The sequence below is a fragment of the Gekko japonicus genome, unplaced genomic scaffold (assembly GCF_001447785.1).
Source record: "Gekko japonicus isolate JY-2015 unplaced genomic scaffold, Gekko_japonicus_V1.1 scaffold1710, whole genome shotgun sequence".
Lineage (NCBI taxonomy): Eukaryota > Metazoa > Chordata > Lepidosauria > Squamata > Gekkonidae > Gekko > Gekko japonicus.
In genome coordinates, this window is record NW_015164239.1 from 189955 (window position 1) to 214441 (window position 24487).

General features: G+C 44.3%; 1 protein-coding gene across 1 annotated transcript in view; it reads left to right on the forward strand.

Annotated features, from left to right (window-relative positions):
• The first annotated feature begins 7004 nt into the window (after positions 1–7004).
• Positions 7005–24487, forward strand: part of LOC107108206 (cytosolic phospholipase A2 epsilon-like) — an 81922-nt gene continuing 64439 nt past the window's right edge. The window contains exons 1-7 of the mRNA XM_015408611.1: positions 7005–7157; positions 9103–9177; positions 12696–12768; positions 13983–14119; positions 20898–21029; positions 22819–22859; positions 23709–23751. Of these exons, the coding sequence (XP_015264097.1) occupies positions 7005–7157; positions 9103–9177; positions 12696–12768; positions 13983–14119; positions 20898–21029; positions 22819–22859; positions 23709–23751 (654 nt within the window). The remainder of the gene's footprint in view (positions 7158–9102; positions 9178–12695; positions 12769–13982; positions 14120–20897; positions 21030–22818; positions 22860–23708; positions 23752–24487) is intronic.

A 24487-nucleotide genomic window follows, 5' to 3' on the forward strand; every position in this document is an offset into this window, starting at 1 on the left:
TCGAGACCCGGGTGCCGCTTGATGGAGTGAGCTCCCATCTCTAGTTCCAGCTCCTGCCAACCTAGCAGTTCGAAAGCAAGAAAGTGCAAGTAGATAAATAGGTACCACTTTGGTGGGAAGGTAACAGCGTTCCGTGTGCCTTGGTGTTTAGTCATGCTGGCCACATGACCACGGAAATGTCTTCGGACAGCGCTGGCTCTTCAGCTTTGAAACGGAGATGAGCACCGCAACCCTAGAGTCAGACTCGACTGGCTTTCGAGCAAGGGAACCTTTACCTTTACCTTAAACAGACATGACATCACTTCTGGGTTTTTACCTGAAGTGACATATTGCCATTGCATTGATGGGCCCCCTGTGTCCCTGCCCCCCTAAACTCCTGCAGTTGCCAGCAAGTGGCTTGCAACCCTACTACTAACTAGCAGTACAGAATGACAAAGGTGGTAGCAGCATGGCTGCTGTAGTACAGGCCCTGGTAGCACTGAGAGTCCCACTTCATCAATTATAGTTGGAATCATAGTCTTCAAATCAAGGGCTGCAGTGGTCAAAACTCTCTTCCATTTTGCCTATAAATGCTTGTGGCATCCAACAGTACTTCTGGAGGCTTCAGACTGTGGCAATATGGTCCATGCTAGTGATGAAAAACTTCATAAAGACTAGCTAGTGAATCATGTATGTATTTATTTATAATCTTTCTGAGGCATCTGGCTGTTTGAAGCTATCTGCAGGGAGACTGTTAGGAAAGGGGATTAGGTGAACATACAGGGGTGCCAGCAGGCCTGAAAAATAACGTCCAGTCCCTTTAATAGTAGCTTGATGTGTGGAAATGGATACTTGAAACTTTTCATGGCTTGGACATAAATGACTTGGTAAATAACATCTTATCAAGCCTCTATTAATAGGAAGCACATTTTTCTCCAGGCCTGTTGGCAAGTTTATGCACTTATCCAATGTTGTGGCCTATGAGTCTTATACATTCCTGAAGGCTCTGGAGCCATGCAGGATCCCTAGAAAATACTGTCACGCAATTCCATGTAGTTGGGTATCCTGATGAGATTATACCACGTACCTTCATTATCCTGATCTAACTTGCTCCCTTCCACAGAGGGCTGCCAGCTCTGGGTTGGGAAATTACAGGACATTTGGGGGTGCTTATTTGGGAATGGAGGGCTGAACACAGTCCATGCAGTGGTAGTTAAAGCCCTGTCACAAATGTTAAAGAACAGACTGCTTAAAGATTTATTTATTTATTTTATTTGACTTATAGCTCTCCCTTCCCCATATACAGGGCTCAGGACGTGGAGCAACATTTCCAGTAACAACATTCGCCATCAGGTTAAAATTTTAAAGATTAAAAAGTTAAAAATAAGATACAGAAGAACAGCGTAAACCAGATTTAAGGCAGAATGTGTCTATCAAAAGGTAGATTATACCAGAGTGGTGCATAGGCTTGCCATTCTCCTGCTGGGAGTGGGGCATCTCCTGCCCCCAGCAGGTGCTTCCCTGCTGGCACTTCCCCACTGCTGCTCAGCTGGCTGGAAGAGAAAAGTAGGGGGCGTGCCGGCCACATGACCACGGAAACGTCTTCAGACAGCGCTGGCTCTTCGGCTTTTAAATGGAGACGAGCACCGCAACCCTAGAGTCGGATTCGACTGGCTTTCGAGCAAGGGAACCTTTACCTTTTAGGGGGGATGATCATCAGTGCAAGGGAAGTACTGATGAGGGGGCCCCACTGCCAGTAAGTCTCCCTGCTGGTTGTCATGCCCTGCCTGGTGCACCACACATGCCAGTTGTGTGTTGTGGTCTACTAAGAGCTTGAGAATCATCCTGCTTTTCATTCCTCAGCGAGCAGCAAAAGCAAGAGATTAAATGAGTCTCTGGTTAATCACTGTATATAGTTTGTGGACTGTGTTCACCTTGGTCTATCCTGTTATACAGACAGGCCCTTTCAGAGGTCCAGAGAGGCCCAGGCCACATCCAGCTCTTGCCCTATAGCCATTTTTTCACTCACGACTTAAGGAATTATTGATGAAATTAGTAACTAACTGTAAATTAGCAATGAAAATGAGGGCAAAGTCAGGCAATACAAACTAAGTGACCACATGAGCTGAAGTAATATACATGAATGAAATTCATTATACAAAGCATAGTTTGGAGACACTTTTTTTTGTCATGGGGAATTTTTAGGTGGGGCCTCTTCATGTGGAAATAATGGAAGAGGAAAGATATCGAGGTATCTTGGCTGAACATCACATGGCCATGAACCATTATTGTAATGCAACTGCAAAGGTCAGTACAGTTCTTTACGTGTCAGGTGGGGCTTTTCTGTTTGAATTAAAATAGAACTAATAATTTTGTACAGGCACAGTGGTGCCTTATTTGAAATTCTGTGTTTAGTTTGGGGTTACCCATGTTTAATACATTTCAATAAAAGCTGAAAAAAGGAAAAGAAGTGTCACTAAGGATGGAATTATGTATTTCAAACACTGGGTTTGTGACAAAAGCTTCTAGGGAAAAGGGAGATTATTTTGAGCATAGAAATGGTAGTGGTGCTTAACCTTTTCATGTCCTGATGCTCCTTAGTTAGGATTGCAATCTCAAGGTGAGGCCTGGAGATCTCCTGTAATGATAACTGATCCCAGACTACAGAGATCAGTTCCCCTAGAGGAAATGGCAGCTTCGGAGAATGGACTCTAGGCCATCACATTCTTAGTTCCCTCTCCTCCCCAAACCCTGTCCTCCTCAGGTATGGTCCCCAAGTCTCCAAGCATTTCCCAAGATGGAGCTGGCAGCCCTACACTCAACTCCAAAGTGCTCCTCTAAGCTGCCCCCTCATCAAGTTCCAGCTAAAAGTATGTGAGAATAAACAGACAACTGGGATTCTGCAGGAGGGAAAGCAGTAGGACGCAGGACACATGAAGCCTGAGGAAGGGGCAAAGAGGCCCACTGTGGCTATTTCTGCTTGCAAAAATGGCACAGGAGGGAAGCCTGAAGCCCCTGCTCTCCCCTTGCCGAGCTCCCAAGCTGAACAAAGCAACAGAATGCTTTGAAGATCCCCCATTCACACCTGTGTATACAAGTTGTGTTGGGCATCTGTGATCCAACTTGAGCCACACGTATAATATATTTTGGCCTTTAGAGCAGAGAATTGGCAGGGAGGGAAGTAAGGCTGCAGCTGTGGCCTGGGAAATCCCTGGGGATTTTGGAGTGGTGCTTATGGGGGGGGGCAGAATTTGGGGAAGGATTTCACCTAGAATCTGTGTCATACCATAGCGTTTGACCTATGAAGCTGCTATTTTGTGCAAAGGTACTTATCTCTCTAGTCTGGAGATCAGCTGTAATTCTGGGAGAACTCCAGGCCACACCTGGAGGTTGACAACACTAGAGGGAAGTTCTTATGCTCTTACTCCCCTGTCTATTACAGCCTCCATCCTTCATGGCTTTTGTATATAGAGTTCTCACAACTCTAGCAGAGCCTTTTCTGGTGGTTGGATGTTCTGATATAATAATAATAATTATTGTTATTATTATTATCATTATCATCATCAATCATCATCATCATCATCATCATTTCTGAATTGCCCCATCCCAGAGTTCACAGGGCTCTAGCCGATCTACAACAGGTTAAAAACATACAAAAACATCCCATCACAGATTCCATCACCCATGTGCAAACAACTGCCATGGAGAACTTGGAGAGAGTAGGGCACCTGAATTCAGACCCATTTATCCTTCCCTGGGACATAACGAATGATAGCGCTATCAGGGTTCCCAGAGCAGACTGTTCTACAAGTACCAATGGTTAGTCCCTTTTATGCATGCAAAACCCCAGAGCTATTTATGAGTATCTTTGGAGTGGAGCCAGAGATGGATACATTTAGGAAGAATATTATTTTATTCTGGGTATCTTCATATGTTCTGTTGAGAACATAATGCTGTTCTCTTTATTATCTAAATAAGAAATCTGAAAAAGAATTGCGAAAAGAGAAATGTATATGTTCTATTTTCTTTTTATTATCCAATTTAAGGATTTCACAGTGTATTCCTAAGTAGGGACACACCCTTCTAAACCCATTGATTTCAGGGGACTTAAAAGGGTGTAGCTCTCCTTAAGATTGTATTGTCACTGTGGGAACTGTATAACAGAGTTTTCTACAGACATTTTAAAAGCATTTTCAAGAACTGGTATGCTCTTACAAATCCCTTTTCTTTTCCTGATTACAAAACAAACATAGTTTTGTGATAGAGGCACTCTTTTTGTTTCTTTTGTGAATTACTATTAAAAATTACATTAATTTTAGCCACAGGTCTTAAATCAACAGAAAATTGAAAGATTATGTCAGGAAAAGAACATTATGACTGTTTCTCAACAAAGTCAGAAAGTTCTACTAGTGATCTGTCGTAAAAATATTTGCAAATGTAAAGTATTTGCATTCAGACATTTCTTTGGATCGAATTCAGGCATGTTCTTTGGATCTAATTTTTTTAAATAACACACCCAGTTTCCAAAGCTAAATGAATACCTTTCAAATAACTTCTTTTTGTCTAAAGGAACATGACAATAATACAACAGCATTATTTTTGTGCTTATTGGAACTGTTGGTGAAACAAAAAACATCCAAAGAAACAAGATAATGGCTTGGTTTTAAAGATAAGCACTAGAAAATATGTCTAGATGCTCATAATATAGTTGTTAATATTATCAAGCCTTTAAAATTAATTAAAATCATGCTTCATATGTTAGAAACATAGAAACATAAAGCTGGAAGGCACCTCAAGGATCATCTAGTCCAACTGTCTGTACAACGCAGGAAATTCACAACTACCTTCTGCCCTTTCTCCCAGTGACTCCTGCTCTATGCCCAGAGGAAGGCAAAAAACCTCCAAGATCCCTGGGCCAATGTGGCCAGGAGGAAAATTCCTTCCTGACCCCAAAGTGGTGATCGGCATTACCTTGGGCATATAAGAAAGGGCTATGAGAGCTGAGCACTGGCTCATTCCTTCCCACCCTACCTCTCATGATCACAGAATCAGCATTGCTGTCAAATATTGTAAGACTTCAAGCAATTAACAGGGCTAAAGAGGAGAGGATAGTACTTTTTGAACTCTCTTAGCATATTTAACAGATTAATTAAATGATAAGCAATGTCAAATGTCAGATTTTATTTATTTTGTACAGCTGGTAATATTATACGCATCTTTCATATTGCATACAAAGTCAGGCAATGTCACGATTAATTGGCATCATGGTGATCGTGTCATTAGATTGTCATAAAGATGTCTGTTATTGTGCCTGGATATCTGGCAATGAGATTCAGCAGGTGCTAGTGCTTTAAGTACTGGCAGGAGGAAATGGGAGCCCATGACAGCATTGTGATGGTGTCCTGATGACCAAGCAGGAGCATCCATTGTCACCTCTGCTATTTGCAGTTACAAGAATCCTGATAGACAGGGAATGGAGGATAGAGATCTATGTTACAAATAGCCTTTTTTTGGTATATGATGTTGCTATTTTATATATTGTAAATCCTGGATCTTCCTAAAATATCAGAAGAGCCTGAAATATATGATTTGGCTTCCAGATTCAAAATTAATTTTCATAAACAAAAAATCTTGTCCCCATCCCTATACAAGTGCAACTGCTACAAGATTTTCCTTCTGTGTGACTTGATAAACCCTCAAAGAATTGAAAAATATTAGTTATCTTACATTTAAATACTATTATAAATATCATATATTCTAATAGCCAACTTGCCCCCGGAGTGCGGATCGTTAGATCAGCGCTCCGGGGGCAGCTGGGGGGCCGGGGGAGGTTTGTGCACACGTGGGCCAGTCCCCACGTGTGCACAAAAATAAAAAAAGTTAAAAAAATTTTCGGGGGGATGTTTAAATCCCCCCGAAAGTGCAAGAGCATTCCGTGCGCACGCGCACAGAATGCTCTGCTGCCGGCCTCGCCGCCGCCGCTTCGGAGCCGGCGGTCTGGCCGGCCAGGCAGCCAGCCGGAGCCCAGCGAGGCCCGGGCGGCTACAAGCTGCCGGGCCCCGCTTCGGAGGGGAGGGGAGCTTAGGAGGGGAGGGGGAGAGAGACGAGGGAGGCCTACGGAGGGGAGGGGAGGGGAGGGGGGAAGAGAAAAAGTGGAGACCCAACAGTACGCAACATTTTGTTGCGGGTCTCCACTTGTAAATTATATAATCCACTGTTTGCTGAAGTTCAAAAAAAGACAAGAAGAACAAAGATGTTCTTTGGTTTCATAGGAAACACTGATCAAGGAAGTCCATTTTTAAATCCTCATATAGCTAGAACATTTAAATGCTGCAACTTTTGGGAGGGTCCATTGTAATTACTGCATGAGAATGCTGAACCTGAATTAATTCACACATTCAGAACAATGGAGCTCTCCCAGGGCTGAACAGGGACATAGGAATGTTATCTCATTGCAGATGTACCACCTGCATGCTAAAGACACCAAACTCACAGGGGATCTGCATCTGACTCTCCTCTACCTGCCCACCAAGTTTGGTGAAAATTGGATTTACGGGGTCTAGATTACGCCCCCTCCAAAAAAAGGTGCCCCTAGGAACGTGCTTTCTGGGTAAATGACCACTTGTCATTGACTTCACAAACCATAAACCGGTTAAAATTTGTCACAGACTTTAGTTCATGAGCTGGTTCATGCCCATCCCTAATAGTGGCTGACAGTATTAGAAATCACAGTGGGGAGGGAGAAACCAGCCTCGTAGCCAGAAATTTTGGGTTGGTGGGGGGTGGGTGGGAAAATTTTGTGGGGCAGCAGGGGAGGGGCCTGATCAGCTGGAGGGCCCTTTTAATGTCACAGGAGGGGGGGAGAGGGGCAGCATCTGTTGTGGGGTGTGCCTCGCATTTGAGGGGGTGGAGCCCCAAAATGCCCCACCATAGCTATGGGCCCGGTGGGGAACCTTAAGAAGCAGGCGCATAGCCATAGTGGGGCACTTGGGGGCACATGCCCGATCACTCATGACCCAGGCCCCATGTCTCCTGCTGCCCCCAGCCATGCCCTTACCTGCTGGCCCAGCAATGGGCATGGAGGTGGAGGCTGCATGGCTGGAGCACAGCTGGAGTGCTTGTTAGCCACCTCGCTAAGTATTAATCACACCAACCTGCTGGCCAGCCCCGTAGCTACAGTGAGGCTATTGGGGGCTCCACCCCCTTTCTTAAAGGGCCAGCCCTTTCCTTAAAGGGCCCTGCACTTCTTAAAGCCTGCTGCTTCTTCCCAGAACCATTTAAAGGTATTATTTAAATGCTTTTGAGAAGAAGTGTGTGTGTGTGTGTGTGGGTGCACACCCCTCTCCCTCCGCTCCTGCAAGATTTAAAGGGCCCTTCAGCTGATTGGCGGGCCCCATGCTCCCCACTGATCAGCTGAAAGGCCCTTTAAATCTTGCAGGAGGGGAGGGAGAGGGGTGTGCGCCACCCTCCAGAAATTTTTTTGCCCCACTAGCCACAAAATCCTGGCTACAGGACTGCTGCCAGCTCTTCCTCTCCCAGGCCAAGTGAGTGGGTGGATGAGGCAAGCAGGCCTCACTGCAGTCATGTCTCCTGGTCATGGGCTGGTGTCACATGAGTGGGTCACATGACTACAGCAAGGCCTGCCTGCCTCATCTGTTGCTCGTCCAGCTTTGTGGGGGTGGCAGCCAGTGGTGGCTGGGGGATTTCTTTTGGGCCAGGTAGTGGGGATGGGGCTTGGGAAGGAGCCATTTGTGGAAAAGGGCCTCTGCCTTTTGTCTTTTGGACTGTTCAGAATTCACCTTCAACCCCCCTTTTGGGATGCTTCATTCCTTAAGCAGGCAGGCAAGATTGCTTTTCCAGTCATCCATCCCTTGAAAGGAAAATCCATCTCTGTTGAATGTCCAACTCTTATCCTCACCTCTCCCCCACCCTTCAGGTTTCTTGCACAGTATTGTTTGCTGTGTCATTTTCTGTAAGTTTTGTATAAGTAAGTCTCATATAATATGAGAGATGTTTCTCCCGTTAGTTGCTTAAAAAAACTTGCTAGTTGAGCATTTTATTTGGAAGGATGAGCAAGTGCCCCACAAGGTTTCCCAATGCCCCACCAACCAAAATGTTCTGGCTATGCCCCTGCTAAGCAGTTAGCAGCCACATTAGCATTGAATTTACAGTTTCAGAAAAGTATAAAAAACTAGGTTTAGATGTCTCCTACAGAGTACTATAATATCAAGTTGATTGGTTTTCGAATTGCCCTACAGAGTACTTGCAATGGGGTTGGCTGGGGGGAATCACCAGAACACATGACTGGCTTGACCGTAGCCTGTTTCCAGTGGCTAGTAGCAGTGGAGATTCTCACTTCTGCCATCACTCCCACAAATGAGCCTTGCCCAATAATGTTAGAAAACACAGCACACTTGTCATTAAGAGGTCATGAGACTACTGTTTTTGCTCCAATGTATATAGCTACCTCTGTCAAACATCTAGAGTAAAGACAGGCATTCATCCTTTTTTTACATAAAATTATTAATTATATAACAACAGTACAATCAGAAGAAAGATGAATCGAGATACAACACTTTTAAAGGGGATATACAATCAACACTGTAGGATTAAAAAAACAATGCATTAATTATTGGACAAAAGAAAAGTAAGTTCTTGTTAGCTCAAGATATGTGGGTCAGATAAGAGGAGTCCCAACAGTATGTCAAAGCAAAGGGGCGTGTTAAAAGTGTAGCAATGTACGATAGCGTGGGTTGGAAGGGAGAAGATCCTGGTCTGCCATAAATTGCAGTACTGGTGACCAGTGTTCCCTCTACGATGAGTTAGTGTGAGCTAGCTCACAGTTTTTTAGCCTCTGCCTCCCACATTGTTGTCTTAGATCAGGAAGGATGGCTCCAGAGCAAACTAATTTATGCAGTAGCCAAATTGCTCACTGACCACTTTAAAGCCAGTAGCTCGCAAAGTAGAATTTTTGCTCACAAGACTCCACAGCTTAGAGGGAACATTGCTGGTGACCAAAGGAGGTCAAATTTGGAATGAACCTTAGTGGAACCAGGCTGACTTTGTTCTAATGAATTGGTGATCTTGCTCATGATGAATAGATCCCATATTTTGTCATACCAGGCTATCAAAGTTGGGGGTGTAAGAGATTTCCAGACTGCTGCGATTGTCAGCCGTGCTGTGGCAAGGAGGATTGAGGTAAGTTCTTTGTATGTGTCATCCCAGACAGATGAGTCCCATAAATTTAAGAGTAATAGGTCTGGTCTAACTGAGAGTAATAGTGATGTGATCTTACTGATTTGCATCATGATCACACACCAAAATTGTTGTATGACTGGGCAGTTCCACCAGCAGTGCAGATAACTGCTGATGGATCCACAATTTTTCCAGCATAGAAGACTGTGTTTGGAATTCATTCGGTTCAGTCTCTTCGGGGTGTAGTACCAATGGGATGTAAGTTTAAAAAATTGAATGTGGATGTTAAAGACCCTAGATATGTTTGCCAGAGAGTTCCAAATGGACAGCCAATGGGAATGCTGTAAATCTGTGTGAAGGTCATGTTGCCATGATTTCTGGAATTTCAGATCATACTCACCGTTGGTTGCTAGTATGATCTTGTAGATTTTGGATAGCAGACCCTTCGACAAGTCAGGATATGTCACAAGGAGGTGTTCAAAACTGGACCTTGGTCTCTTGAAGGTACCTGTAGAGGCTAGAAATTCTGTTAGACTTTTCAGTTGATAATAACAGAGCCACAGGATATGTTTTCCTATCTTTTAAAGTAGATTTTCCCCCTGTATCTTGCCATGTTTGAGACATTCATCCTTGACCTGCCATGAACTTGACTGCAAACCATGAACAGGCCAAAATTCATCATGAGCTAGGCTTGCCAGTCCCCAGGTTGGGACGGGGGTTCCCCTGCTTTTCAGGGCTTCAGCCCACCGACAGCCAGCTGGCCAGTAGGGGAACTGTACTCCCAAACAGGGACATCCCAATGCAGTGTCCTTGGCATGGTGACTTCACCCAGAAGTGACATCATCACGTTGGGGATGCTGTGGAGAACACTCTGGTGTGAGGCAAAATTCTATGGTAAATTTTTTGCCCTCAAACTAGAGCGTCACCTTCACAATGTCAGCATTATGGTGTCACTTCCAGGTAACATCATTGCATTGGAGACATCCCAGAATGCCCCCAAATCCCCCTGCCAGAACCACGAGGGGACCTGGCAACCATATCATGAACTTTAGTTTGTGAGACAGTTTGGGCCAGTCCCTATAAATGATACTTCTTTCAGAGACAGAGGAAGGCTTTAAACGTTGCTGAGCAGAGTGTTAGAATACAGGTTATTATTAAGGTTGGGTATGGGTTGTGTTGGAAAGGTTGTGAGAGAATTAGAGATGCCTTGTTGCAGGGTTTTCTGGATGACACTTCCATGTTAGAGCCCTTCCAGTCTGGCTTCCGACCAGGCCGTGAGACGGAGACGGCACTGGTCACCGTCACAGATAACCTTTGGAGGCATCTGGATTTGGGAGGTTTGGCAGTGTTGCTGTTGCTGGACCTGTCAGCGGCATTCAACACAGTCAGCCATCAACTACTGATCCACCACCTCGCCAATGCTGGGATTCAGAGGTCGACCTTGCAGTGGCTCTCCTCGTTCCTTCAGGGTCGGGGACAGCTGTCCTGAAGGCACCCACTAGTTTGCGGAGTGCCTGAAGGGGCGGTACTTTCCCTGATTCTATTTAACATCTATATGTGCCCCCTTGCCCTGATTGCCCGGAGGCAGGGGCTGAGTTGTCACCAGTACACGGACAACATCCAGCTCTATCTGCTGTTGGGTGGCCAGTCAAGCCTGGGAGACCTGGACCTGGCGTTGCAGGCTGTGGCTGGTTGGCTTAGACTGAGTCGACTGAAACTGAATCAGACGAAGACGGAGGTCCTGTTCCTGAGCCGGGGCAGTCCAGGGTTAGGGATCCCACTCCTGTCCTTCAACAGGGCACCACTGGTGCCAATGTTGGAGTTTAGGAGTTTGGGGGCATTCCTGGATGCCTCCCTAACAATGGAGGCCCAGGGAGCAGCCACTGCTAAGTCAGCCTTTTATCATTTTTGGCTGATCAGGCAGTTGGTTCCCTTCCACGAATGCAATGACTTGGTGACAGTGATCACATCTAGACTAGACTACTGTAATGCTCTCTACATTGGGCTGCCTTTGACCCAAATCCAGAAGCTTCAGCTGGTGCAGAAAGTGGCGGCCAGGCTGTTGTTGGGTCTCCCCGTGCAGGAGCACATCCAGCCTGTGCTAAAAGCACTGCACTGGCTGCCTATATCGTACCACATTCACTTCACGGTGCTGGTGCTTACCTTTAAAGCCCTTTGTGGTTAGGGACCTACCTACCTGAGGGACTGTCTTTCCCCACATGTTCCCCAGAGAGCACTACGGTCAGAGTCCCAAAATTGTTTGGCCCTCCCGGGACCCAAAGATACCAGGCTGGCATCGGCCAGGGCCTTTTCAGTACCAGCTCTAAACTGGTGGAATGAGCTCCGGGAAGAGATTAGGGTCCTGCGGGACCTTTTACAGTTCCACAGGGCCTGTAAAACAGAGCTCTTCCACCAGGCCTTCAGGTAAGGAGCCGCACCTAACATCCTAAGACCATGTGCCCAATACCACCATCCAGCCTGAGCTTGCCGATAGAAAAATCAGCTGCCGACTGTATTTTCATTACGTCTGTTGCTACTACTGTACCACCATCACCACCACCATACAATTTGCTTTTAATACTTATGCTGTGTTTTATGCTTATATTTATATTGCTGTTCTTATCTGTGGAAATGTTATGTAAGCCGCCTTGAGCCTGCTTCGGTGGGGAGGGTGGGGTACAAATCAAATCAATAAATAATAATAAGAATAATAAAAGATAATTCATCCAGTTACAGCTTGTGCTGTTGAATGAAAAGAAATCCACATTTGATAGATAATAAATGAACTAAGCTGGTAATATCTACAAAAAGTGCCGTACCTCACAAAGACAGAAAGCCCAGCAGCTACTAGAGTGAAATTATGGCTTTCAGAACCTTGGGATTTTGATACTCTGAATAAACATACCAAACAAGTTCAAAATAAGAAGGAGCCTTAGTAAGAAATACCAGTATGAACATTTAGGTACCCGTCTTGTAGAACAACAATGTCAGTGATTCCCAGATAGAAAAGTATGGGGATTTTCCCATTGTTAAATTGATAGATTATGCTCTCCATTTTATTACCCAGAGTGCACGAAGGAGGTGGGAGAGGGTAAGAGCGCTCTGTATTCTCTTGTTCTCTCTTGCTTCTCTTGTTAAATTTTAATTAACAATTAGTCAAGTACTATGGTACTTATATAATTTTACATATACCCCCTTAAGCATTCTCTTCACAGAAGAGCCCTTCTTTGGAGCAGAAACAATCCATAGTGATATGATGGCAGCGAAGAAACTAGTAAATCCAAATGCAAAGGCAACACATAGGTTCATGATGGCTCTATTACTTTCCTACTGCTGGCATTTTTATTTGATAGATTTGCATTTTATATCCTTGTTTTGGTGTGATCTGGGAGCTGGTTTTGCTGCAGGTCTTCTTTACTTTGGATTGCACTGGCCCTTTTGTTGACTTGCCATGAGCACTGTGAGAGTGCAGGATACAAATCAAGACTGATGTATTTTCATTTATTCACATTATCCTTCAGGTACAGGTTCCTACCTTCTATTTGCTCACCGTCAGAGTTATAAGAGTTAGAAATCTTCAAAACGCTGATGTATGTGAGTATCTAACCCTACAGCAGTCTCCTGGTTCCTCAAAGGCTAGATAGTTCAATGTTAATCACAATGTGTGTTAATTGCTATGTTACTGTTTAAACGAAACTTACTCTAAGTATTATTTATAGGCTGTGTGGTCATTAGCTATGCTCTAAGGGTATCTGTGGGAAAAGAATGACAGAAACCCAATTCACACAACATAGCTTATAGAGTATTCAAGACCTGCTTCATTTTACTAAATGTACAGACCACATTACATTTTTCATCAGCATTGAAAATGTCTAAAGATATATATTTTAAAATATTTCATGTGGAACTCCTGTTGGTTCCCACTGGCTTGTTTATTTGCCCCTTAAAAATCTGTTTTCAGATTTTACTGTAACATACAAGGTGTCTTGTGCAAGTGGCGGAGCAGGAGTAGGGGACAGAACAAGTGTTACATAAATTTTGCAGCTTTACAAAGAAGTGATCCCATGGGCAGGCCTTGCTCAGTTTCACCTCCCTAAAAGATGTGTATCTAGCCAATCCAAACATTCATTATTCACACTCTAATTTCACATGCATTGGATAATGCACATCCAATGTGCTTTGCAGCTGGATTTTCCTGTGCGGAACAGAAAAATCTACTTGCAAACAATTGCTAAAGTGCATAGAAAGAACATTATCCAACTTGTGTGAAATTAGATTATCTGGGGTCCCGGTCACACGGAGGGTTTTGGCCCGGGAGAGAGATGGATCGGGGCCGCAGCAAACGGGTGCGATCTCACCGCAACATCTGGGAAGCGGCGCGCACCTGTCCCCGATCCGTCCCTAACCCCGGAAACCCCGCAGCAAAAAAGAACCACCGACAGAGGTGGTCTTACCTGAACGGCCGCAGCAAGCGCGGCCATGGGATCACCGGCGCGTCCTTCTGCCGGCCTATCCCCTGCTCCTGGCCGAACTACGCATGCGGACACATGCACAGCCGGCTGCCTCGGTTTCCCAACCGTGGCTTCCTCCCCGGCATCTAATAGAGCCATGTGGCAGGGGCCTGAATTGCCATAACATTACTACAGTAGTGAGAGAGTACAACAAACAATAACAAAATATATGTTGGTAAAAAACACCCTTCCATTAATTGATCTTACCTTATATGTTTCTAGGACTAGTATCTAAAATTGTTTATTAAAAAAAACAACAATAACTGTTTTTTCTAATTAAATGAAATTTTAATGCAGTGAGCCCAAGTGATTGTTATGTAACGCTGAGGTTACCGACAGCTTGCATGGATGATGCCCGAACCAAAACCTTCTCAAACAGCAGCAATCCAGTCTGGAATGAAACTTTCTTCTTTAGGCTCCAGAGTATAGTTAAGGTGAGGTGCTAATAATCCTCTTCTGATGGTAGCCTTACTGCTTTCCTAATTCTCCTGCTGAGGCTTATTTTCAGTGTTTGGTCATTTCTTGCTATGATCTGGATCCCAGTTAATATGCTATTTCAAAACACTCATCTCTGGTTGCTTGTTAAGTGTGTTTAAATAACTTCCTTCTAAGTGGTCCTTAAATGTCTCACAAATTAGGCTTCTAAGTCTATAAAGACTAATGATGTGTTACATCAGTTTGTTTGCTGAGGAGCAGCAGCATGGTGGGCTTTTTTGGTCATGTTGAGCTATGTGAAGGCATAGTAGAGACAGGCCTTTTTTCTTCCATGAGATGTATTGCTTGATTGCTTACAGATTTCTAAGATTGTGGGAGGTGGGTTGTAGTCACTGCTGTGGTAAGGAAGTTGGGTAAACTGAAAACAAACTGGAAGGGTGAGCAATTATATTATAGATGCTACTTGTGACAAGATGGAACATAAGCCCTGCTGGATCTATCAGTGGTCTATCTAGTCTAGCATCCTGTTTCACACAGCAGCCAACCAGTTTTACTGGAGGGCCAACAAATAGGGCACAGAGGCCAAGGTTTGCCCTCATGTTGCCTCCTGGCATTGGTGTTCAGAGGTTTACTGCCTCTGAATGTGTAGATTCCCTTCAGTCACCATGACTAGTCGCTACTGACGAACCTATCCTCTATGAATCTGTTTAACCCTCCTTTAAAGCCATCTGTGTTTGTAGTCATTATTACCTCCACTGGCAAGGAATTCCACAATTTAATTACTGTGCTTTCCTCACTGCTGAGGTGGGTCCCATCACTGTGCACTGGGAATGGTAGATCAACATGGTGGGTTTTTATGCGGACCTTTCCTATGTGTATGTCCTCCCTCCCTGTACAAACTTCTCAGTTTGTGCTATACATGTGCTGTAGCTATGTTCCTTCCTTCTTGACCAATGTTTTAATTGTTGTTTTATTATGTTTTCGTGTATATATTGTAGCTCTGGTTTTAATTCTTTTAATGATCTGTGTTTTGTGGGAGTGGGGTTTAAATTTTAAAATGTGACTTTATTATGTATATTTTACTTAGCCACTTTGGTGGTCCTTGTGAGTGCAGAAAGGTGGGATATAAAATTTGCAAAATAAATAAACAAGTGTTCTGGTATGTTGAAAAGTGCCCCTCCAAAAGAGGGGGAAAAATCTAAACCAACCAAGCACAACCCTCCAAGGGAAGTTTAGAAAAATTATTGAGGGCCAAAAGTTAAAAACATAACTACAGATAAAAGAGTGTGTATTACAAAAACATATAAATACATTGTAGGGGCCCAAATAAAGTCTCATAAAATGTTCAGAGTTACAAGTACACAAAAAGGAACAGTGTATGACCTGACAAGCCTTCTTCAGAGGTCAAATAAATAAATGTTGAAAAATGCACCATGAACAATTATGTCGAAGCAATCAATGTTGGGAATTTCACTTGAACCTTCTCCTCACCCCAGATAGCTAACAAGTCAATGGCCTCTTTTTCTCTCCAGGCATCTCCCTTACTCCAATTGGCTTGCCCTTTGATTGTATGTTAAAAAGGAAACTAGATTGCAGTGCATGCAGAGCTTGAAAATGGTGCCCAGTCATGGTATTCAAGTGTTCTTTTTCAGAAGGAATGTTCTTGGGAGCACTGATGATTGGTTGCTTCTTCCCAGTCCTGTTGATTGGCCATTCCCAAGTAATTATTGTTAATTCCGTCCCCTTAAGAAGGAGGCCTCTGTTCTTGTCCCACTGTTGGCTATGCAACTGTCAGTAGGAAAACACAAACTCCGAAGTGTTACTAATATGAAGTGTTTATTGGAAGGCACTATTGTATGATATACCAAAACTGCAAACTAAATCAGATTTATGATACATGAGTATGTATGAAAGATGTATATGGCTACAGTAAGCAATACAAAATACTTAAGCATGAATAGATAGAACATGAGTCTACAGCATATTTCCTAAAAGCTTTCTTTCAAAGGGCCAAGCAACACCAGATCTGGACAAGACTGTCTTGTAGTTCCAGACCCCAAGCGCCTGTGTTTTGTTTTTCCTGCTAAATTTCAGGACTATGAGGGTTGAGAGGCCCACATGACTGTGAGGTCTCTGTCTTTTCAACCTTCCTGGATTCTTGGATAGGTAGCTATGAAACTGCATCAGCTTGCTTGTTAGGAAAAACTGAGCTATAACTAGAAGGGCAGAAGAGTGTGTTCTGGATGACTCTGGTCAGGCCTGATTTAGGTATAAGTGTGCACTTAAGGAACCCTAGGCATCTAGTTTGCATTCCTGTACCAGATCATTTAATTCCTAGCCAGAGGTATACCTCGGTAATGCTGTAGTTTTTTTCTGGGTATAGTACACAAGTAAATAGTATTGAGGAATCTCTGCTTAGTTTATAAACTTGTTTTACTAAAGCATAATTATTGCATTCTTAACACAGACTAAATCAACAAAACACTACACCACCCATCAGGGTTACATAGGCTCCGGTCACACGGGCAGGAAAATGCGCGCGGGGGGGGGAAGCGTGGCTGTTAGCCCCGGGGCAAAATAACGCGCGGTTGCACGATCAGATGTCCCCTGGAGGTCCCGTAGAGGTCCCGTGTATAGGGGGGAGGTGCCTTCCTGCAGCGCGGCAAAGAAGCGGCTGAAATGGACTACATGTCCCAGAAGGTCACTCGGTGGGAGGAGAAGGGAGAAACGGATGTGGCCAAGGGGTGGGGAAGAGGGAGCTTGAGTCCTCAGTGTGAGGGAAACTAACATTGGTGGTAAGGCGGGGGCACATCTCGACCGGATACCGACACGACCTTCTTATCTGCTGCCGTGGTGTGCTTCGAGAGAGAGAGAACGAGGCAGAAAGATGGAATTAAAATGAACACAGGCTGACAGCTTTGTCTGTGGAAGGGCTTGACGGGCACAGAGAGAGGGGCGGGGGGGAAGGCTCTGACAACCGTCTTGTCTCTCCTCCACTTGGCGACTGGAGCTTCGCGAAGCGGGCGCTGACGGGCAGAGTAAACTGCTGTTACCTTCTAACGCCTAACAATGAAACTGAAAGGCAGGTCCCCCGGAGGGGGGGGTCGCTGCTCTGGGCGACTCTGAGCTGCCTTCTGTGCGGCTCCTGGGGACGGTTGGACGAGCAGTCGCATCTTCCCCTTCCTCCAGGGCAAACGGGTTTTTCCCCCCCTGTACACTGAGTATGCGCATGCTCCGTTGGGTGCTTGGGGGGGGGAGTTTTTTGCGAGAGGACATGGGCGGGCGCCGGATGCCACGGGATTCCACCGAAAACGCGATCACGCACCCGCCCTTACCCTGCGGTTTCCGGAAACTAGTACCTCCGAGGTACTAGTTTTTTGCCGCGCGTCTTTGGCGGGAAGCCTCGGTTGAGCCACGGGAGCGCTACGCTTCCCAGATGTGCCGGTGAGATCGCGCCCGGAAACTCCGCCTATCTTCCATCTCTCTAGCGTGGCTAATGTTCCGTGTGACCGCAGCCATAGATAATTAAAGAAGAGCAGTTACTAGGGTTGCTGGACCCCCCTGGCCACTGGTGGGGGGGTGGATGGGTAGGGTTGCCAGATCCAGGCTGGGAAACTCCTGGACATTTGGGGATAGAATCTGGGAAGGACAGAGACTTTAGTAGAGTACAAAGCCACAGAGCCCACCTTCCAAAGTACCAATTTCGTCCAGGGAAACTGATCTCTGTAGTCCGGAGATAAGTTGTAATTCTGGGGGATCCCCTGGAGGCTGGCATCCCTAGCATTTACATGAATATATAAGAGTTTCTTACCCCAAAAGGTTATAGGCAAGGGGCCCCTTCTGAGAAGATGCTCTTGAGCACTACAACTTACCCTATTTGCAGGATTTTAAAATCACCTCCTAACAACAGCTAACTGTTCCACGGGATAAGGGCACATATTCTTGGCTAACTCATTATCTGTTATCTTATAACTTCAAACACCATACAAGGTTACCTTTACATAAAACAACTTCTTTATTTATATATAAAATGTTAGTTCATTCTTGCTGTTTTTTATCTTAACAAAGTTAATTTAAAATAATGTTTACAAATTTTTCATACATATCTTATCACTCTCAAACCGTAGTCCCTTCCTTGCACCAGATCTTCACTTCTGTGAAGCTGGATATTCTTGCAATTCTCAGCTGCTTTGGCACCTGGGCCTCAAAAAACTGTATCTATTTTCTGTCTTCACACGGCCATTTCATTGTTGCCACTCTGTCTTCTTCTTAGTGCCCTTTGAGGCTGTTCTGTTCTGAGTCTCTAGACTCCCTTCTTGGCATGCTTCTCCAAGAGGCCAGGTTTGTTCTGACTGTGTGTGCCACAACATCTTTTGTTATCTTTTTGGTCAAGTCCAGCAACTATTCCCTCTATTGCTGGCCATAGTTATAACATATGGTAAGGTGGCAGTTAGAATTTCCAGGCAGTGCGAAGCAACTGGAAGAATGGTGGCAGGGGTGGGAATGTTATTTATTTATTATTTATTACATTCCATTTGTATACCACTCACCCCCTGAGGGCTCTGAGTGGTTCACATTACATACAACACAAGCCAATCCTAACCTAGGGCCACATACAAGGGAGAGAGTGACTAGCCTACCAGGCACCCTTGTAGCGAGTCGTTGTTGTCTGCGGGAGCTCGTCCGATGACGTCCTCCTGGCGCTGGTCTTTGATTGTTGTTGCGACTTCCTGGCTGTTGCGACTCCTTCAGGCTTGGACTGAGCGCACGTCCGCGCATGCTCGCTGCCGGCCTCTGTCCAGTAGGCTCCGGCCTGCTGCGTCGCCCCGCCTCCGTGCTTTTGCCGGCCCAGCCTCCTCTCACTCGCTTTGCCTCGCCAGCCGCCGCCATGTTTCTCCACCGCCGCCGCTACACCGCAAGGGACCGGTGCCCCCCCCGCTCTAAGAGCAGGTACCCATTTGTCTATTTGCCCTTTAACGGGCTTTCGAGCCCCTGGGTGAGCGGGAGCTGGGACATAGGGCCGGGTGCTCACCCCGGCCGCGGTGGGGCTCGAACAGCCGGAGCTGTTCGGCCAGATGTCAATGCAGGCTGCGCCACCGCCACCCTGTTGCAGTAGAAATTTTTTTAAAATACCATGCAGCGTCATGTACTTACCAAAAGTTCTTGTTTGAAGTGACAAAGGGTAGGTGCTTCCTAGAGCTACCTTTTGTCACTTCTGGTCAGTATACAAGGTTGTATTAAAAAAAAATTGTCCTGCTGCCACTCCAAGCAGTAGTGGGCAATAGGACCTGGGGGTGGATGATCCCCTTCCTCCACTGGAGGCTCGGCAGCCCTAGTGGCAATTAGTGGTTTAACATTTAGGTTTATGTTGGCTAAGATGTATGAGAGTTGCTCTCATGTTTGCAATCTTTTATTTGAAGTGTATTTACAATTGCTAGCGGTTTCTAGTTAATCTCTTTACTATTTATTTATTTATATATTTATTTACTAGTTCAATTTATACCCCGCCCTCCCCAACAAGGCGGGCTCAGGGTGGCTTACATAAAATGCATATATAAATACAGTTAAAACATACATAAAACATCCATAAACAATCAATTATCCATTTTCCTAAAATGCCGGAAACAATTAATGTGCAAGAGCAGAGATTCCTAAATCAAACAATACCACTACTTAGGTGATAGTCCTGATGGTATTCTCATATCGTCTCAGTTTGATCGACTAATTTATGCAGCGAGATAGGCTGAAGGTGGTAAAACCAGGGCACAGGGTCCCTCCTCGGTGTTTGGCGGCTCCTAATCGAAAGCCTGGTGGAAGAGCTCTGTCTTACGGGCTCTGCAGAACTGTAAAAGGTCCTGCAGGGCCCTGATCTCCTCCAGGAGCTCGTTCCACCAGTACGGAGAAAGCCCTGGCCCTGGTTATCGCCGATAACCTGAGAAAAGCTAGGACAGCAAGAGATATAAAACAAAGTGGTGAGGAAGTTCTGAAAGAAAAAGTGGTCAGGAAGGGAACCCAAAATACAGCAGTGAGCCTGTCTGGAAGACTTCATTGAGTAAAGAAGTATTTTCTTTGGTCTGTCCTGTTCCAATTGAGCATCAAGCATACCTATTGGTGATGGAAAGCCATGGGAGATGGGATGATAGGTGACCTGGCATAGTACATAATTGCTTTTGAAGATGACTTTTGCTTGTTAGTTTTCTCACACTTCTGCTTTTATGTGGAATGTGGACAACGCTGTCTCCTTTCTTGTCACTTTTCTGGGATTCCATCCATTTAACGTAGCAGTTGTCTGCAACTACGACATCTACTGGTATCTGATGAGATTGCGCTTAGATTCACATTCAAGGCCTGCCACCTCAACTTGCATATAGTAGCTCCCTACTAAATGAGTTGCGAGGATTTAGATAGATTATTATAAATTGATTAGGTTGAGGTTTTTATATTTTCTGTAATCAATTTATTGGATTGTCCTTTGGTAGGGTGGGATGGAGAGACTATTGAATAGTCCTCCCATGCCTAATGTGAAGCAAGTTATGTTGTTCCCTTTCCCTTGAAGAGATATCTAATGTCCCATTTTGCACTCATTATGGTGAAGGAGAAGTAGGAGAAACAATGAGATGATGACGTTGGTACCCAGAAATCAATATTGTCTTGAGAACATATCAATGCCTGTGCTGAAGGTTGATCTGAATCCACCCATACAAACATCATCTTCAACAGGTGTCCATTCCTACTCCATCACAGATTTATATCCTTTAACTCTCCCCTCTCTTCCAGAACATCCTAGAACTAAAAGTATGTGATGACGATAGTCCTTTCAATGATGACCAGCTTTGCACAGTTCTTTTTGATACATCTTATCTCCAGCCCGGAAAAACACTTTGCTACAGTTTTGCATTGAATGGAAAGGTGAGGAACAAAATTGCATCTTGGGTAGTAAGAAAATAAACTGATATTATTTATTTATTTATTTATTTAAAACATATCTATGCCACCTTTCTATGCAAATAGGATCCCCAAGGCAGCGAAGACTGAAATATTAAAACATTTAAGCATTAAAATATCATGACATGAAAGCAGTGTTTAAAATATAGAGCTATATAAAATAAACATACAGACACATATAACAACACAACCAGGGAGGAGGGCCAATAACATTTATTATATCCTCAAAACAACCTTGTGAGGTCAGTTAGTCTGAAAGGGTAGGACTGAAACAGGGTCACCCAGCAAGCTTCCAAGGCATGAGTAGGGATTTGAACCCAGGTCTCCTAGATAGTACTCTGACACTCTTAGCCACTACACTAAACTGGCTTTCATTGGTGGGTATGCCAAACAAAACAAAACAAAGTCTTACCCTTCTGGCAGAAGTGAATGATAGGAGAGATAGACAAATTTCTCTAGGAAGTGGTTCCAAAGTTTTGGCGCTATGACCAACAAGGTGTAGCCTTAGATGGTGGGGTTCCCGAAGCAGGTCCTCTGAAGATGACTGGAGTGGACAAGAAAGTTCATATGGGAGTAGATGTTTCTTAAGGTATGCTGCTGGCCCCAAGCTCTATAGGGCTTCAAAGGTCAATACCAGCATCTGTAATTGGGCCCAGAAGCAAACTGGGAGCCAATGTAGATGGAACAAGACTGGACTGATATGGCCGTTTTGACCCACTCCAGTCAGTACTCTGGCCACAGCATTCTGTACCAACTGTAGCTTCTGGACAGTCTTCATGGGCAGCCCCATGTAGAGCACATTGCAGTAATCAGTTGTGTGGGATACCTTTCAGGTTATGCAGTCTGAGGATAGGGACAGGATACTTGGAAGTTTGAGACCTACTCCTGCTTGTATGACCCTTGCCCTTCCCGACTGCCTAAATCTGCCCGTGGATAAGGATGGTAGACAGGGTCCAGGAGACAGTATATGCCTCCCTGAGAAAGGGGTTGGTCATTGATACAGGTGGATGTTCTCCGTGCTTAACACTTTCATACACAGAACCATGTATGCCATTACATCTAATAAACACATGCATATTTATTATGCTGCATGTATATGTGGTAGAGATCCACTGGCCATGTAGAGCTAGTACTTATCACATTTTACAGTATACATGTAGTTTTCTAACCTGGATAGGAAATATGTATCTGTGAAGTAGCAACTAGAAAGGTGGTATGGCTTCATATTACATGGCTCTTTTTGTAGCAGGAACCCCTTTGCATATTAGGTGACACACCCCTAATGTAGCCAATCCTCCAAGAGCTTACAGTAGCCCCTGTAAGAAGAGCTCTGTAAGCTCTTGGAGGATTGGCTACATTAAGGGTGTGTTGCCTAATATGCAAAGGGGTTCCTGCTACAATAAGAGCCCATTACTTTGTGATGGGTGGCCATGTTAGTTTATAGTAGAAGAATGAAATTTGAGTCTAATAGCACCTTGAAGACTAACAATTTTTTTCTGGGTATAAGCTTTTGTGAGTCAAAACTCACTTTGGCTGAAGTCACACACACTAAAGAATCCACTTTCAATCTACTTTCAATGCACTTTCCAACTGGATTTTGCCAGTTCACACGGTAAAAATCCAGTTTGAAAGTGGATCGAAAGTGGATTATTTAGTGTGTGTGACTGCAGTCTTTGCCAGATACAAAAGAACATATATGATTATTTTGCATATTTCATTTTATTATTTTCCCCTCCTCGTTTTTCAATTTTAGACTGATGAGCGGCTGGAAGTGGAGTTCACCATGGAATGCATGTGAGTAAAACTCAAGCTGCCACACAGTCCAGAGTAGGTGCTTGAGATATGAATCAATTCAGCTTCCATTCGATATGGCATTCCGTATGAGAAAAATCTTTTCAGGTGAATCCCCTGTCTTTCAAATTTTCCCAAATGCTAGAAAATTATTCACTTCTGATTATTGACATTATGGACACAGAAAGTTTTGAATTTGCAAGCCATTTCTTTGCATAAAACTAAGATCCCTTTCATCACTCTCTAGGAGGATATTGCTAAATTTTATTCCTTAGAATTTTTTGAGGGATCATACCAAAGTAAGTGGCAATTGTAGGATAGCACAGGAACGACTGTTCCTGTCTGAGTTTTCTCATTTTTAGCACAGTGCTAATGATATTTGCTGAGCAAATAAGTCCAATTGTTTCAGTATGACTCCTAACTATGTCTGCTGTCTCTGCAAATTGTTATGTTACTTATTCAAGAAGTGTGCTTTGCACATGAAAGCTTACACTTTGAATTAAACTTTGTTGGTCTTAGAGGTGCCACTGGACTCAAACTTTGTTCTGCTGCTTCAGACCAACACGGCTACCCCACCTGAATTTTATTTTAGGATTGCATTGTATGTTTATGATAGCAAGTTTTCCATTGTATTAATGGGTCTCACAGGTAAATGTACCCTCTCAAGAGCGGAGTCAAAACAGACAAATACCAAGGTAACACTGAAAGAGGTTTAAAATCTGTATGCAATAAAAAACCCCTGTAACATCCTTTGACATTTTCCAAAATGGGATATAATATTCAGAAAACTATAAAAAAAACCCCATGTGTCAGCTATAATAGGTATATTTTCAATTTTTTTTTAATCCATAGGCAAAATACGGTTGAACGCCTTGCTACAAATGGTGTACTGGTGGTACGTTTTTTTTGTTTTGTATTCTTACCTGTGATATCTGTACTACTTGTGATAATAAATAAATAATGCAAATTGTACAAAAATACATGTATTTATTACAAATTGCTTTAAAAACAATTATAGGCCCAAATATAGAATCATAGAATCACAGAGTTGGAAGGGGCCATACAGGCCACCTAGTCCAACCCCCAGCTCAATGCAAGATCAGCTTAGAACATCCCTGACAAGTGTTTGTCCAACTGCTGCTTAAAGACTGCCAGTGAGGGGGAGCTCACTTCCTCCCAAGGCAGCTGATTCTACTGTTGCACAACTCTTACTGTAAAAAAGATTTTCCTAATATCCAACCAGTACCTTCCCACCCTTAATTTAATCCCATTATTGTGAGTCCTAACCTCTGTTGTCAACAGGAACAGCTTCCTGCCCTCCTCTGGCAGCCCTTCAAATTCTTAAAGAGAGCAATCATGTTCCCCCTCAACCTCCTCTTCTCCAGACTGAACATTCCCAAGTCCTTCAGCCTTTCCTCATAGGGTTTGGTCTCCAGGCCCCCAATCATCCTCGTCTCTCTCCTCTGCACCCACTCCATTCTGTCCACATCCTTTTTGAAGTGAGGCCTCCAGAACTGCACACAATACTCCAGGTGCGGCCTAACCAATACAGTGTACAGCGGGACTATGACATCCTGTGATTTGGATGTTATGCCTCTGTTGATACACCCCAAGATCACATTAAGCTTTTT